This window comes from Apteryx mantelli, chromosome 2 (assembly GCF_036417845.1).
Source record: "Apteryx mantelli isolate bAptMan1 chromosome 2, bAptMan1.hap1, whole genome shotgun sequence".
NCBI lineage: Eukaryota > Metazoa > Chordata > Aves > Apterygiformes > Apterygidae > Apteryx > Apteryx mantelli.
Window position 1 is genome coordinate 15,891,802 of NC_089979.1, and position 14,359 is coordinate 15,906,160.

Sequence of the window (14,359 nt, forward strand, 5' to 3'; positions counted from 1 at the left end):
CCGGATTTGATTCCACCTGCTGTTTTGTGGTGCAGGCAGCAGCTCCTAAAGTGATTGTGCCATGGCCATTTGGCAGGGAAGACTTGATGACATGGCATAACTTTTCCTGAGATACGAAACAGTCTTGTCATCTAATTGCAATAATTTAGAAGTCTTTCAGGCAAATTCTTGCACAGTTTTTGAACCACTCGTCCTACTTTTTCTCCAGCATTCAGTATTTTCTTTCAGGCTCCCTAGTATATGTTAACTGGGGTATTCTACTCTTCTGCCCACCTAAGGTCACAGTTTCCTTTGTATTGTTTCACAAACCCAAAAATCTACTCTAACCTCTCTGTTGAGAACAACTCTTGGTAACCACCATAATACAATAAGATACCACTGTAACGTGTATTCCCTTATGAATATTTTACTGCACAAAAAGTAATTTCAGTAATTGTTTCAGATTCTCTACTCTGGCTCTCGTTAGGCATCAGCCAAGTACAGATCTACAGCCTCCAGATGTACAACACAGGCCTTTCACGTCATCTATAGAAATTGTTAGTTGGAGAGGTGTAGAGTTATCCTTTTGGAAACTCATATGTTTTTTGTTTTGTTGTTGTTGTTTGGTTTTTTTGTTGTTGTTGTTTTTCTAGCGCTAGAGTAGTAGAAGTCAAGATTTCTCCCTCTGTTTTAAAGAGTAGCCCAGTGATAACAGATGGCATAGTTGAGTACGTTTTTCTTGTGTGTAGTGGTTGAATCTGTAGCTCTAGAACTAAACCAGCAGGAAAGCAACATCTCTCAAATCTTCCTGGGTGCAGGCCAAAGAAGGGTAAAGATTTCTATAGTAGCAGAGGTTGCAAGTAAGATGACTTGATTCATTTTATCTGAAAGGCAGTGCTTGGCAATGTGAATGACTGACCCCGTATCTCATGGTAGAGAGATGTTTTCTTGTCGTCGGATCTATTTTACAGGACTTTGGCTTTAAACTTACTTCTGGCTTGCATGAATGATAGTTATGTTGTTCACAGCTTGAGGACTTGGTTGATAGAGATTGGGAGTGCACATAGACAGTGGCAGAGCTGAAACCCAAACCTAGGAACTCTTGGTTGGTACTTTCGTGTAGTTTTCTTAACCATTGTGCTCTAAGATAGGTGAATGGGTTGTCTCCCTATTTCTGTGTGTAGTGGACAATTAACTGGTTACATTCGATTTGGGAATGTGTTACGCAAAGGTGTTAGGAGTTCTTTCGTACTGAACCTCCTTATGATACTGTGTTCATCTAGGTATTACACAAAAGCACTTTAATTACTGATTTAAATGAGGGGTGAGAGTTAACTGCTACACTCACCGAAAAGAAAGAAATTAATACAGCACTTTACTGCAGTTTAATCAGTGAGTAACAGCACCTGGACTATATAAAACTAACAGACTTTGTAAAAGCTAATGTGAATTTTGGGGGTTGTGTGGGGTCCCTCCTTTCTGCCTTAAAGGAGCAATACCCATTGACTGTTTCTAGCCTACCTGGCAAGCAGTGAGATCCTGCGCCGCGAGAATAGGCCCCCAGTGGAAGGAGCTGCAAGCCTGAGGCTGAAGACATGGTTGTCTTTTTTTTTCCCAAGTGCACTTAACACATTTGAAAGCTAGAAACTTGTGTAATTTTGATTCAAAAGACATGTGTTTCAGGGGGTAGCTACCACATTCTTCCATTCTTCAACATTAAAACTTTTTTTGACCGAGTCCCTTTTCCAAATGTTTAATGGTGTTATCCCCATGTAATGGGCTGATGGAGGTCACTTAAAACAACTAGCTTGTTTAAGTTTTGTATGAAGAAACAGTCTATAGCCATGATTTTTCTTTTAATGAATCTAAACTTGCTACAAAGACAGTTCTTGAAAATTGTCGAGTGGGAGGGGGAATGGAGGACTTCAACGTTTGGAGCACGTTTTGTGAGTTCGTAATTTGAGAACGGTGTGAGAGATTCTCCAAAACAGGCGGGTGGATATTTAATACCAAGCCATCAGAAAACCATTTGCTTCATTGTATCTGGTAAGGCGGGGTGGGTGTTTCAGCTTCAGGGAAGCCACTGAAGATGTGCAGGATGTGTCATGCTGCCCCTTCCCACCCAGCGTTTTCACAGTACAAACATTAAATGGTTTTAATGTTGTTGTTTTTTTAGGGAGGGGGAAGCCCCAAATTCCTTTCTGTGACATTATTGGCCTTCTTCACTTATGGCAAAATTATTAAGAAAACAAGGCTGATTCTTTCGTGTTAGACCCTGTATAACACTACTGAGTTTTAAAATGCAGCAGGTCGCTAGGTTGTTTCCATTTCAGGGTCTGTCCTGACTGCTTTGAAATTGTTAAATGTGAAAATCTGCATTAAATTAAAAAAAAGTAAAAATGACTGTGTAATACATAAATCTTTAAACATTTCCAAAATTGTTTCCAGATAACTTAATAAGCTCACTGAACGCTTTTGTATTATAAAGTTTTATAAAAATACATTGAATCATATCCAGTCATCTGACTGATATTCATGTGGGAAAGGAGTTACAGACTTTTACCACACGTTTTTGTTCTATCCTATACTTGTTTTGCGACTTTTAGCACTAAGGTAGATATGTTGGCAATATTTTGTAAAGACATAGCTCTTAATTGTTCAGTTAGCCTAACATGAGTGAACACACAAAAATCAACGGCTGGTAAAACAACTTAAGAAAATTGTTTAGTAATTTGTCCTTAATTTTTTTTTTAATTATTATTTTTAAAGATGTTCCATCAAATATGAGGTTACTGTAGCAAATAGTAACCTCATATTTGGTTGGTTCTTGGCTGCATTGGTCCATCTTCATGCCTTCAATTTTATTTTGCATTTTAGTGACTGGAATCATATGCATTAGACACAAATAGTATAAGTAAAAGCTTCAAGGTGCTGAAGTTGATCGGAATGCATTCTTAATAGGAAACATACTTGATGCTTCCTTGAGTTTTCATTAGGCATTTGATTTTTATTAGAAAATGAGATATCCTCTTTTTGGTCTTTTACAAGGAAAGCAAATATTAGGTTGCCCTGCTAGCATTTTTAATAGTATAATTTACTGCTGTCATGACAATATAGTGCTGATTGAAATGATTTTATTGGTGAAGGTTTTAATCATGTATCAAATCCATCTTCAGCCAACATAAAAATAGTAGTGCAGTAAGCCAAATGGGTACTTAGATATGGAAAATGTTTACCTGCCTTATGGGAGGAGATTGAGTGTAAATAGGTGAGTGTTTGCAAGATATTGTGAAGATGTAGCTTTCTATATAAATGGCAAGAAAACTACTCTAAATATATGGCAGAAGATCTTTAAAATGCATTGCATTTGTCTGCTGACAATTGCTTCTTAAAGAATGTTGTCAATGAAACAGCGAAACTTTGTTGTGTGATTTCAACTTTAATTTCATAATGTTACTTTAAAATGGATTTCTGGATTCAAAAAAAAGTTTTTTAAAGACTCAATTGTTTTAATATTTCTGGAAGTTAGTATTATAACACGTTTATCCTTTGGAATACTATTGCATACTTTAAAAGATGACTTGAAAGTCGTATTGATGATCCTGCCCATCTCTTTTTGACTTTTTCTGAGGCACTGGTGTGTCTGTTTAAAAACAGTACAAGCTTCCATTGCCTTTAGCTGTGTAGGGAATTGTGTGGTCTGTGAGATTTATTTAGGTTTTCCAAGGCTTATCTGAGCATTTGCTCATATATTAATAAAATTATATGATAGTTTGACTGGTTTGATTGCCTTCTGATTCTGTGGTTATATGCTTAAACCAGAGCCCCAAGTTCGGCTGTCAGCAGTCCTGGGCGAGTGCCAGCGCATGTGGTGTGCTCCCATTTGCTCTTTCCCCTTCCCCTATCACGCACATCCCCGCTTTCGCCATCCTCTTGCTTTACTCCTTTTCTCGGAGGACTTGTCCTCGTCCTCTTCTGTTCACACCACCGGCAGAGCTGCCCTTTCCAACTCCATATTCCCTACCCTGCCCTCCTTCGGCATGCGTAGGACGTACGCCCTCGTGCTGGCTCATGTTGTGGAGTAATCTCTGAAAAGCAACAATTTGGTGATAGCGCAGTAGCTGCTGGTATTGCTGTGGTGTCCCAAACTGCAGGACGGCTACCCCTGCGCATGCAGTTGCTGCCGACCCTCCAGTCAGCAGCGCTGGGGGAGACAGCCTGCAAACAAATCGGGTAGTAAATGCAGATATGTGCTTACCTTTGGCTAAGTGCCTCCAGACAGAAGCACTCCAAACATGCCAATTTTATTTTTGTTTCATTCCTGTTACCTTTCAGTGTTCGCTTACTGATTGCGGTGCCTTCTCTAGGTACCACGTACTTTTTGTAGAGCGCTCTTTTTAACATTGCTCAGTGCTGTAATAAAGCTAACATTCAATTGTGATCAGCATTAAAAATGAATGAGCTTGCTGAGCGCACACAATTAATAGGTACTTTAGAGTTTTCCCTTCGCTTCTGTGACTTTTTATAGTGAAAGGGTAGCGGGGGAGTTAGCTTTAGCAAGCATTAGACGCTAGTAAAGCTTCAGTTGCTGTAAAGATCATCTTGTCAGAGTTAGGCTCGCTCTTACTAGAGCAATAGCATCGATTAGCATAGAGCAGTGCATCTTGTGGAGGTGATTGCTACAGGCTTGGGTTTTCACTTTATCCTGTAGTCTCTATAAAGGAAATGCAGATTTGTAAAGCTTGCTTTTGAGATGGCATGCAGTTTAACCGTCCAAATTGCCAATGTATTAAAACGTAGCAATTCTTTAAGAAAAGCTCAATCCACTTCAGACAAAATATATTTTGCCCTTTTTTCTTCATCCTTGAATTTAGCAATTAAAATGAAATTGATTTAAGTCTTTTGACTCACTTTTGTTTTTGTGGTCTTTACTATAACTCTTGGACTTTTGCCTGTTTTCAGGTGATTTTTCCCATCCAGCTATTCACAGGCCCTGGTCTGCTTAGCTTCCAAGTTTAGAGGAGATCAGGTGCTTTCAGCCCAGTATAGCAAAATGCATAAAATAGAGTACTGTTTTGTAACCCTGACTTGATATTTCAGAGGAGGAAATGAATATTATTGAGGAAGGCAATATTTACTTTTAATTTTTTTCTCCTGAATAGGTGAATTGTTGAGTTACTAAGCTTGTGCATTTGTCTTGGGAGAAGTGGGGGGGTTGGATGTAGATAAAAATCTGCAAGTACGTGCATGTGGGTGTGTGTTACATATGCTTAAATATATTTCAGTGGTATCTAAAGGTTCTTTCAGATGAAGTATCACCTTTACTGGAATTAACTGTGTTTTTTTGTTTTTCTTTGCCCATCATTTTTTTTTTCCTACCAGAATAAGTTGGTTGTGTTAGTAATTACACTTGTATCTTCACAATTTGAGTTGCTATCGATAGATGCTATCTTTGTGATTCATAGTTTTTTAGACAATTAATGGAGATTGGTTGTGTGGAAGGAAACAGATTAATCTGTTGTCTCCATAATTCTCTGTGCTTAATTAAATTAAATAAATCAATTTTCATTCTTTTCAAATGCATACGCTAGTTCCTTGAACTAGCATCTGCTAACTTGTTTTAGTCATTGAAGATACTGTCTGAAGCATACATGTGGTTTGGCAAAGCCGAATACATGTAGAGAAAACAGAAAATTTTGTGCTGCTAAGAAGTACCATGTAGTGTAGAGCACTTGTTCAGTACATTCACTACCACATGGTAGCACTTCAAAAGAGACAAATTATTGCCTTAAAAATACTACCCATGTTAGTAGGGTTGCTATAAAAAGAATATTGTAGTTGTTTTTCAATACAGTTTCACCAGCATAACCAAAATTGGCCATATTCAAGTTGTCGGATAAATTCAGAGAGATGTTAGTGGAGAAGCTGAATACTTTATCTTCCAATACACAGACTTTAGCATCTCTGGGAAAGCATGCTTGGTGCGGTATAAGTTTTAGTTAGTGACAAGCCTGAGTTTTAGTTTATCTTTCTTTTGAATTGTCCATTTGCGAGAAGATTCTCTGAGGAAATACTATCCATCCTCAGATAATCCACGTGATCTTGTTGAGGAGGCCCTTGTGGGTGTGGGTGCACTGAAGGTCTTCAAACTGCTTTGGAGATTTGGTGAACTGCCCTCATGAAGATGTGTAATTTTTGCTGTTAAAGTTCAGAGTTGAAGGACAAGTTTTTGCAATGTAAGTCAAGACAAACACTCAATTGTGAAATCCAGACTAAAGGTTACACAAACATTAGTGGTTTCTAGTGCAGAATTGTTAATTTATTTGGTAATGCAGCGTTTAAGGTACACGTCAGGGAATTGGATGAGCAGGAATGTAAAAACAGTCGGCAGTACTTTCAAAAGGGATTTGGACTTGGGTACTACGTTCTTTCACTCTGGAGGAGTTGGGTTTTTTAGGAGACATGTCAGTTGCCACTCTGAAAATCAAATTTCTTAAGATGTATCAACTTAAAATTTGGTTTGGAAATGGAGGCCTTCAAATGGAGGTGCCATCAAATGTATTGCGTCCAGGTCATCTTTGATCAGGATTTCACATGTCATAATATTTACCAGCAATAAATATTATGACATGTGAAATATGACAAACTATAAGCCAGGCCGAATTTGGCCTGACTGATCTAAATTTCTGCAACACATACATCAATATGTGAATTCCTGAGTTCTGGATTTTAATGAATTGTTTATAAACAAACGAAAATCCTGCAATTTTGGAGTGTTAAATAAACTTGCATCATGTATCAGGTTACTACAGTAACATTTGTTTCAGAACAGCTTTAGAAATAAGCTGTTATTTCCTGAGGGATGTAAATTTACCAATTGTTTGCAAACTCTGGTGTCTTAGAGATTTGTTTGCTTTTTAAAATCATCACTTGGACTGTTTTTTGGGATGGGGGTAGGGGGGTTCAATGACTCAATTGATTGGACTGATTCTTAAATTAGGTTTTGGAATATGAATTTGGAATATAGATTGACAGAGGATATTTTAAGATATTTAGAGAACATGACTGAGTTGTCCCAGTGTAAGACAGGTCATCACATTTGTGTTCAATTCCTGTCTTGTCTCTGATTTATTGTATAATTTCAGATATGTTACTTTCTGTTTTTGTAAAGTGGAGGATATACCTCATATACATTAAAGCTCAGATAATGTTGCTAATGTTGACCATACCTTTTGGAAAAGGAAAAAAAAATTGACTTTTTTAGTATTTTCTTAATATTTTACAACTAAATTGTTGAAACAATTTAATTTGGAGGGGAAAAAACACCTACTTTAACAGACTTTCTGTAGTTCACGTTGTCGTATATCTTGAGTCAAGGAATTTCATCAGTCGTGCCAGAAGTACCAGTCAAATTTGAACAAAACACACATTCTGTATAGTTTTGCGCTTTCTTTTCTGTTCTAGACAAATTTATAGTAACACTTACTAACTGCATTAATTCTTCTTGTTCTCCCTTTGTTTGCAAACTTACAAAAAATTACAATTTTAGGGGAGGTAGCTTCTTCAATACTAAGAAGAGAGGCTGTTGTGTTCAAAACAATTTCTCCTCTGAAAGCAGCTCATGAGATGCGTGATGTCCCAGGAGAGAGAGGCCATGCATTCTTAATGCAAGTAGTACACAGCGATGTGCAAATGTTTACCTCATTATAAAGAAGCTTCTGAACAAATAACTTGCTTTAAAAATAGAGATACAGTGCTAAATGAAAAAGCCATTCTAATCTGACTGTTGGACTGTTCACTTGCCCTTTTCCCCACTTGCTTTAGCCTTAAGTAGTCTCGGACCCGGTGGCACTGCTAGTGGCACCTTTGCAGGTGGCTTGGGAAGGAGGAGGGCACCCACGTTCCCAAATGCTATGGTCTGAGACGGTGAACTCCTTATTCGTAGAGCTGCATGACTTTCCCGGGTCCTAACAGTTTGAGGACTGGGTGGAAGGAGACAGCACGTGCCTAGTCTGTGCTTAGCTTCTAGGTAAGCAGAAGATGTTTTGTAGATTGGGCAAAAGATGGAAAGAAATAGTGGTAATGGTAACAACAAAAGCAACTTGGGAGCTGTTATCCATTTGTGCAATTTGGCAGCTTCTTAGAGCTATCTAGCTACTAATACATGTTATATAATATATATGTTTGGTTAAAAGAGTTTCCATTTCTCTCTGGTGGGGACTGCATCATGTTTTAATTTCTGCAGTTGTTTTCCCAAGGCAGAGATGCTAGCTATTGATGCTTTATTGGTTCTTTGAGATTTTTCCGCTATTGCCTTCATTATCATTTAACTGCTAACAGTCATGAGGGAAGGAATTGCTGACATGAAGTTTGGATGGTTTTCAGTGAGTCTTTTTTCTCCTCTAGGATATCATTTACACTTATGTTCAGTTATACATTGCTGGTTATATTGTGTTTAAGAAAAAGAAAATGTCCTGGAACTTAAACATTGCTTTCTTCAGATAGTTATCAGTTACCTCTCAGATGAATACTTTCAAGAGCATGGTATATCTTTATTCAGGATCGTAAAAGATCTGGATTTTTTTTAGTGTATTTCCTTTATTAGATTAGCCCTCTTAAGGGAGAGATTCTCTGACTAGGCCAACCACGATTTCATAAAAATTTATATGTGAATATATATATTTTCCCATCATGGCATGGCCACCTCTACTTTGACACTGTCCTTAGTTGCAAGTGAATCACCCATGCAAAAGGAGAAATAGACCTCAGCTATCTAAACATCCACATTTAATCTCATTCTCAAAAAATGTTTTATCTCTTTCATCTGCTTCTGAAAATCATTTTCCATTTTTTTTATTTTATTTTTTCCTGTTCATGACTACTTCATTTGGCTAGGAAGGGAACTAACCATAATTTCATGCAAGTCTTGTTCACTTTCCACACAGATCTATCTTTGCAAACCTTCTTTTAACCAAAATAGCCTATTCTATTTATATCCTGTGCTTTTTATATTCAAATCATGCTTGCACAAATAGTCTCATAGTTTGTTCTGGGAAAGGTGTGTGTTCTTCATATTTTCATTATAGAATTTAGAGACTTAACATCTTCAAAAAGATGAGGTTTAAGGGCTGAGATTCTCTTACCAGCTACCTTGGCTTTGCTTTTGTGAGAAATATGGAAAATGTCTTGAGATACTACCCGTTAAAGCACCAGGGACTGCTGTCTAAGGGGTGTTCTTGAAACTGGCTGGTGTTCCTGGAAGTTGTGCAGTAAAAGAAGGATTAAAATAAGTTACTTTATTTTGATCTGGCAAAGGGGAAGATTTTTATACTGGTTTTAAAATAGCCATTTGATCAGTTCCACTTAGCTGTTTCTCCTGAGGAGTGTAGTGGCATCTTTCTATTTGTCTTGGTTTAGAGTCAGCCAAATGGTGCAGACCTTTTCTTTGCATGCAATATGTGGGATTTCAGACTGCAGCCTGCATATTTTTGCTATCCTGGTTTTGGGGTGCCATATTAATTGATGTCCTGGCTGACACACAAATTGCAAATCGTTTATGTCAAGATATTATGAAATAGAATGCAAGAACCAATGTATGCTCTGGAGAAAGTCTGCAAGTGCATACATAAGTGTTTGTAGATTATTTTAAAAGATGCAATTAGTAAGATGTGGCAGTTTAATGAAAATGGGCAGCACAGACTGCAGAATTCATTTTGTGCTTCATGTATGATAAGTTGGAAAAAATATTCCTCTGTTTTTGAAGAACGTCTTGTAATATCTTTAGAGAATATATTTGGAATTTTTCCCTCCTAAAAGGAATATGAAGTGGGGTCTGAAGAATTAGCACATTCTATCCTCTGATTGATTTATGTCACTCTCTTTTATAATGAATATCATATTTTTGTCTGCAAAGAGAAGCCTTGAAAAAAATAAAATCAAAACCCTTGTATGCATGTATCTCTGTAAATTTTGCAACTGCAGGCAGACCTTAAAGATTATCTAGTACTGTTGCATTTGATTTCCTATCAGTTGGCTCTCAGCATTGGTTCATCTGATAATCACACTGAAATCCATTGCCTTAAATTTAGCCATCAGGTACAGTCTCTGTTTGAAATAACCGATAAGTAATAAAGTGTTGATCTACTTGATTGGACCACATTAAATATTGCCTTTATGGAACAGGATTCTATTAAGGAATCTGCTTGAATGAGACATTTAGTAGACACAGAAAGTATTCATTGGTACAGTGATACGTGACAGCTACTGGCGTAAAAATCCTGACAAAAAGTTTTTCTCTACTGCCTAAGGTAACTTACCACATATAAAAAGGAACAGTGTTGAAAAATTGAGGATAAATGCAATCAAAATTATCTGACAGCTATAGCTGGTGCCCCAAACAGTAATACTGAAAACATAGCTTTATACTGCAAAGGAGACATGAATGACTTTGCTCTCCTATTTCAGTTCTACAATTTTTCCTTTTGATTATAAAAGTTATTTAATTCTTGACAGTATTAGAACTTAAATGACCCTTTGCTTGCTACTAAACGGTAAATTGTTATTGCTTTGTGAAACGCAGTATCAGAAATTTTTATGAATGAGCAAGGTAGTACATACTCTAAACCCTATATAGCAGTTTGATCACTTTAGCAATTAACTGCAGCTGGAAAAAAAAACAACAGTCTGCTAACTCAGGCAAGTCTTACTCTTATTCTCTGAGGAAGCTCTGGATTTTAATGAAGATAGTCCTGTAGTGAATAAACAAACTTCTCTGTGCAGTTGCAAAAATGGAAAAAAAAATACAATTTATTCATTTAATATTAAGCTCTCTAAAAATAGTAGAGATTGTGTAAATTTACCTTTTAAACTGTTTATTCTTTTTAAAATTTTATACTTCTTATTTAATCTAGTTCAATACCAGATGGAAATGATGCGAAGCCTTCGCCACGTAAACATTGATCATCTTCACGTTGGCTGGTACCAGTCCACGTACTATGGCTCTTTTGTCACTCGTGCCCTCCTGGACTCCCAGTTCAGTTACCAGCATGCAATTGAGGAGTCTGTAGTTCTCATTTACGGTCAGTATGAGGTTTCCTTTATTATTCTTTTCCCCTCTTAATATTATTACTACTATTTTTGTATTCTGTCTTTTGCCTGTAAGAGTAGCCTGGCAAGGCTTTTCAAGTAAATACCAACCCTGTGTCTACGGCAGCCTCAGCAGCAGCTAAGTCTAGACAGGGTTTCCTTCTTTCTGTTTATTTTTCTTGCTATCAGAGCCCTGATGTGTACGTTTTGGAATGCTGGAGTAGCTGCTTCATTTTTATTCCTCCATCTCCCCTCCCTCGCTGAAGGGGCTGGTGGAGCTAGACCAGATGTCTAACAAACCCCGATTGCTGGAGTGTCTGGCTCTGTACGTGACTGACCAATCATAGCACGAATTGCCAAGTTTTTTTATACCTCTGACAGAAGCATACAAAACCTGGACTGTTTCTTAGCACAAAGATTTTTTTCTTTTCTGCCTATTTAATGGTGTTTCCTCAAGCTCTCCAGACCAGATGTTCTGTGCTGTATCAGAACCGTAGGCAATTTAACAGCTTTATAGCCTCCCCCTCCCCAAACACTCACAGTTTGCCATATCTGGCAGACTTGCATATAGTTTCCAGCTGAGAAGTAAATGTAACGTCCTGAGTATCTGTCAGAAAAAATACTAATGAATACGATCAATCTTATGAGCTGCCCCAAAATTGTTTCAGTATGTTAACAATTGGATTACAGTAAAGAACAAGTTGTTAAAGTATACTTATATTGGCTGGAAACATTGCATCATCAGACCTTGATGAATTTTCCACTTGTTTCAGTCTATTTTGGTTTTCATTTTATCACCGATTGCTAAAAGTTTTACTGTGTTAAGTTTCAGACAACATGAATGTTAACACAGCTTTTATTCTAATGTTGGCATGCTTCAGCCGTTATCATGCTGCAAGTGTTAAGCTTTCTTGTCCGAGGAATGTAACAGTTTGTTTAGAAAATTTCCCCCTAAATTCAGTGTAGTATGTCAAGGCAAAATTAATTTTTTTATATACCAATTACATTATTATGCATGAAGCAGCAGGGCAACTTGATCTGAATTAGCTTACTGCTACTCTTAAATGCTATTTTTTGTATAAAATGTAGTTTAATGAATATTTTAATTTACTACATAATGACTAGAGGGAAAAATATTTGTTTAAATGAGGTAGCTCTTATGCCTGAATTCTGTGGATAATTCATATGAAGGAAAAGAAAGTGTGAATTAGAACTTTAATGGGGAAATAATGTTGTGAGTAGAATGAGCCTAGATCCCCCTGTGTTCTCCAATAAGTTTATTAATCAGCTTCATTTGTAGTTCGGCTGTATTTTATGTTTCAGTACAACGTTTACTTCGGCTATAGTCGTCTTTGTGTCTTAATTTTTTTTTAATAGGACTATTTAGGTTTTTTTTTCCTCATGTTTAAATTATTAAGATATTCAAATAAAAAAAACAATTTAGTGTTTGTAATAATATCCTTCCTCCATTTTGATTATAGACCCCATTAAGACTGCCCAAGGGTCTTTGTCACTAAAGGCATACAGACTGACTCCCAAACTGATGGAAGTCTGCAAAGAGAAAGACTTCTCTCCAGAAGCGTAAGTAACTTAAAAGAATAATTTCTCATAGGTTTGCTGGGTTATTTGAGAGGCAGAAGGGTACATGGGATGATGAAATACTGTATTTAAAATAGTGTGTCCTGGGGAAACTGAATATGTAGGTGTAGCGATAGATGTACACATACAGTGGGCTAAGAAGGACTGAAAGTCTTAGGGTATCTAAATAAGGGCTTAAGGGGTGGAACTTTAACTCATTTTGGAGAAGGTCAGCGGGCTGCCTGTGAGGAACATGGTGAAGATAGCTATATCTGGGAACAGAGTCAAAAATATAAAAAAAGAAATGTAGAAAGGGAAATAGCTGGTCTGTCCGTAAGCTCTTTTTTTCCAGAAGGAAAATTGAACAGGTATTCTGGAATAGCTATTTTTCTGTATTTATTCCAAATTAACTCCCCTGTGTGGACATATTCTTCTGGAGTAAAAGTAGGATAATTACTCTGTTTCAAAAGATTAGCCACTTGTAATAGATGTAGGCCCCAGTTGACATCTTTTTCCTAAACAATTTGCTGTTCAACAGCAAAAAAACAAACACTTGCTAAACTTTCTTCATTCAGAAAAAGTGAATCATTTCATTGCTCAGTGTCTAAAGATAACATTTCCATAATGAACAAATGAGTCTGCTGCTTAGTCAAAAAAAAAAGTGAAAGCAACTGTTTTTGTCCCAAATTCAACTCTCATACAAAGAGGTTAGGGATATATTTCTTATATATCATGCCTTTATTTCCAGGTTTTATGAAAGGTATAATGTCTATTTTAAAGCAATAACCATAGCTTTTATATGTATATTGTAAAAATATATATTAAAATTTATGTTCTAATATCTGCCATAAAATTTACTATTATTTAATTATCATTAGAGTACCAAAACACACTATTTTGTCAATCTAATTTTTGGTTGGTAAAAATTATAATTACTCAGCTATAGAGGAAATTGTTTTTCATCACAGTAGTTATGATTTTAAAACTATTTCATTGTCATATGGTAACTAACTATTCACTTCTATTTAAGAAACCCTGATGGTAGGGAAAACAGTAAAATATTTTGGAAGGGGCAGAGTTAATCCTGCCAGTGCAGTCTTTTGCTGGAGGCTTTTTCGTGTAAGTAATGTATTAGCGAGCAAAGCGGCTGCTTGACTTCTGAGAGTTTTTTCCTTGAGCAGCTTTTACTAGTCTTTGTAAACATGAGGTTTTGCCATGCAAATGCTCTCTTACCAAAAAGGCTTGACTTTTGCTTGATTGTGGAACTCTGGAAATTTGGAGTTTTACAGAATTGCCTCTTTAATGTAGCTGGAGCAACAGTTCAGCAAACTGAAAAAGAGAGCTACTGCTTATATTAATAAATATTTTTAATTCGTTTCACAGACTGAAAAAAGCAAGCATTGCTTATGAAAACATGTTTGAAGAAGTACCCATTGTAATTAAGAATTCATACCTGATCAATGTGATGTTGTGGGAACTGGAAAAGAAATCCGCAGTAGCCGATAGACATGAATTGCTCAGTCTGGCTAGCAGGTAAGTACTTGTTACAATAATGGATGTATTTTTATTCACTTTCCCAAACCACAGTTTAACACCTTGGGTGAAATCCCAGTCTCATTACAGTCCATGGAAGCTTTACCTTGACTTTAAGGGGGTTAAGACTTTACTCTTCCTTTTGTTTTGCTGAAAGAAAAGCTGCCTGGTAAGACTAGCATGA

General features: G+C 36.8%; 1 protein-coding gene across 1 annotated transcript in view; it reads left to right on the top strand.

Annotated features, from left to right (window-relative positions):
• The window catches only part of EIF3H (eukaryotic translation initiation factor 3 subunit H), an 87,106-nt gene that overhangs the window by 59,290 nt on the left and 13,457 nt on the right, over window positions 1-14,359 (top strand). Inside the window, exons 3-5 of the mRNA XM_067290226.1 lie at window positions 10,890-11,057; window positions 12,546-12,645; window positions 14,026-14,175. Coding sequence (XP_067146327.1) covers window positions 10,890-11,057; window positions 12,546-12,645; window positions 14,026-14,175 — 418 coding nt within the window. The remainder of the gene's footprint in view (window positions 1-10,889; window positions 11,058-12,545; window positions 12,646-14,025; window positions 14,176-14,359) is intronic.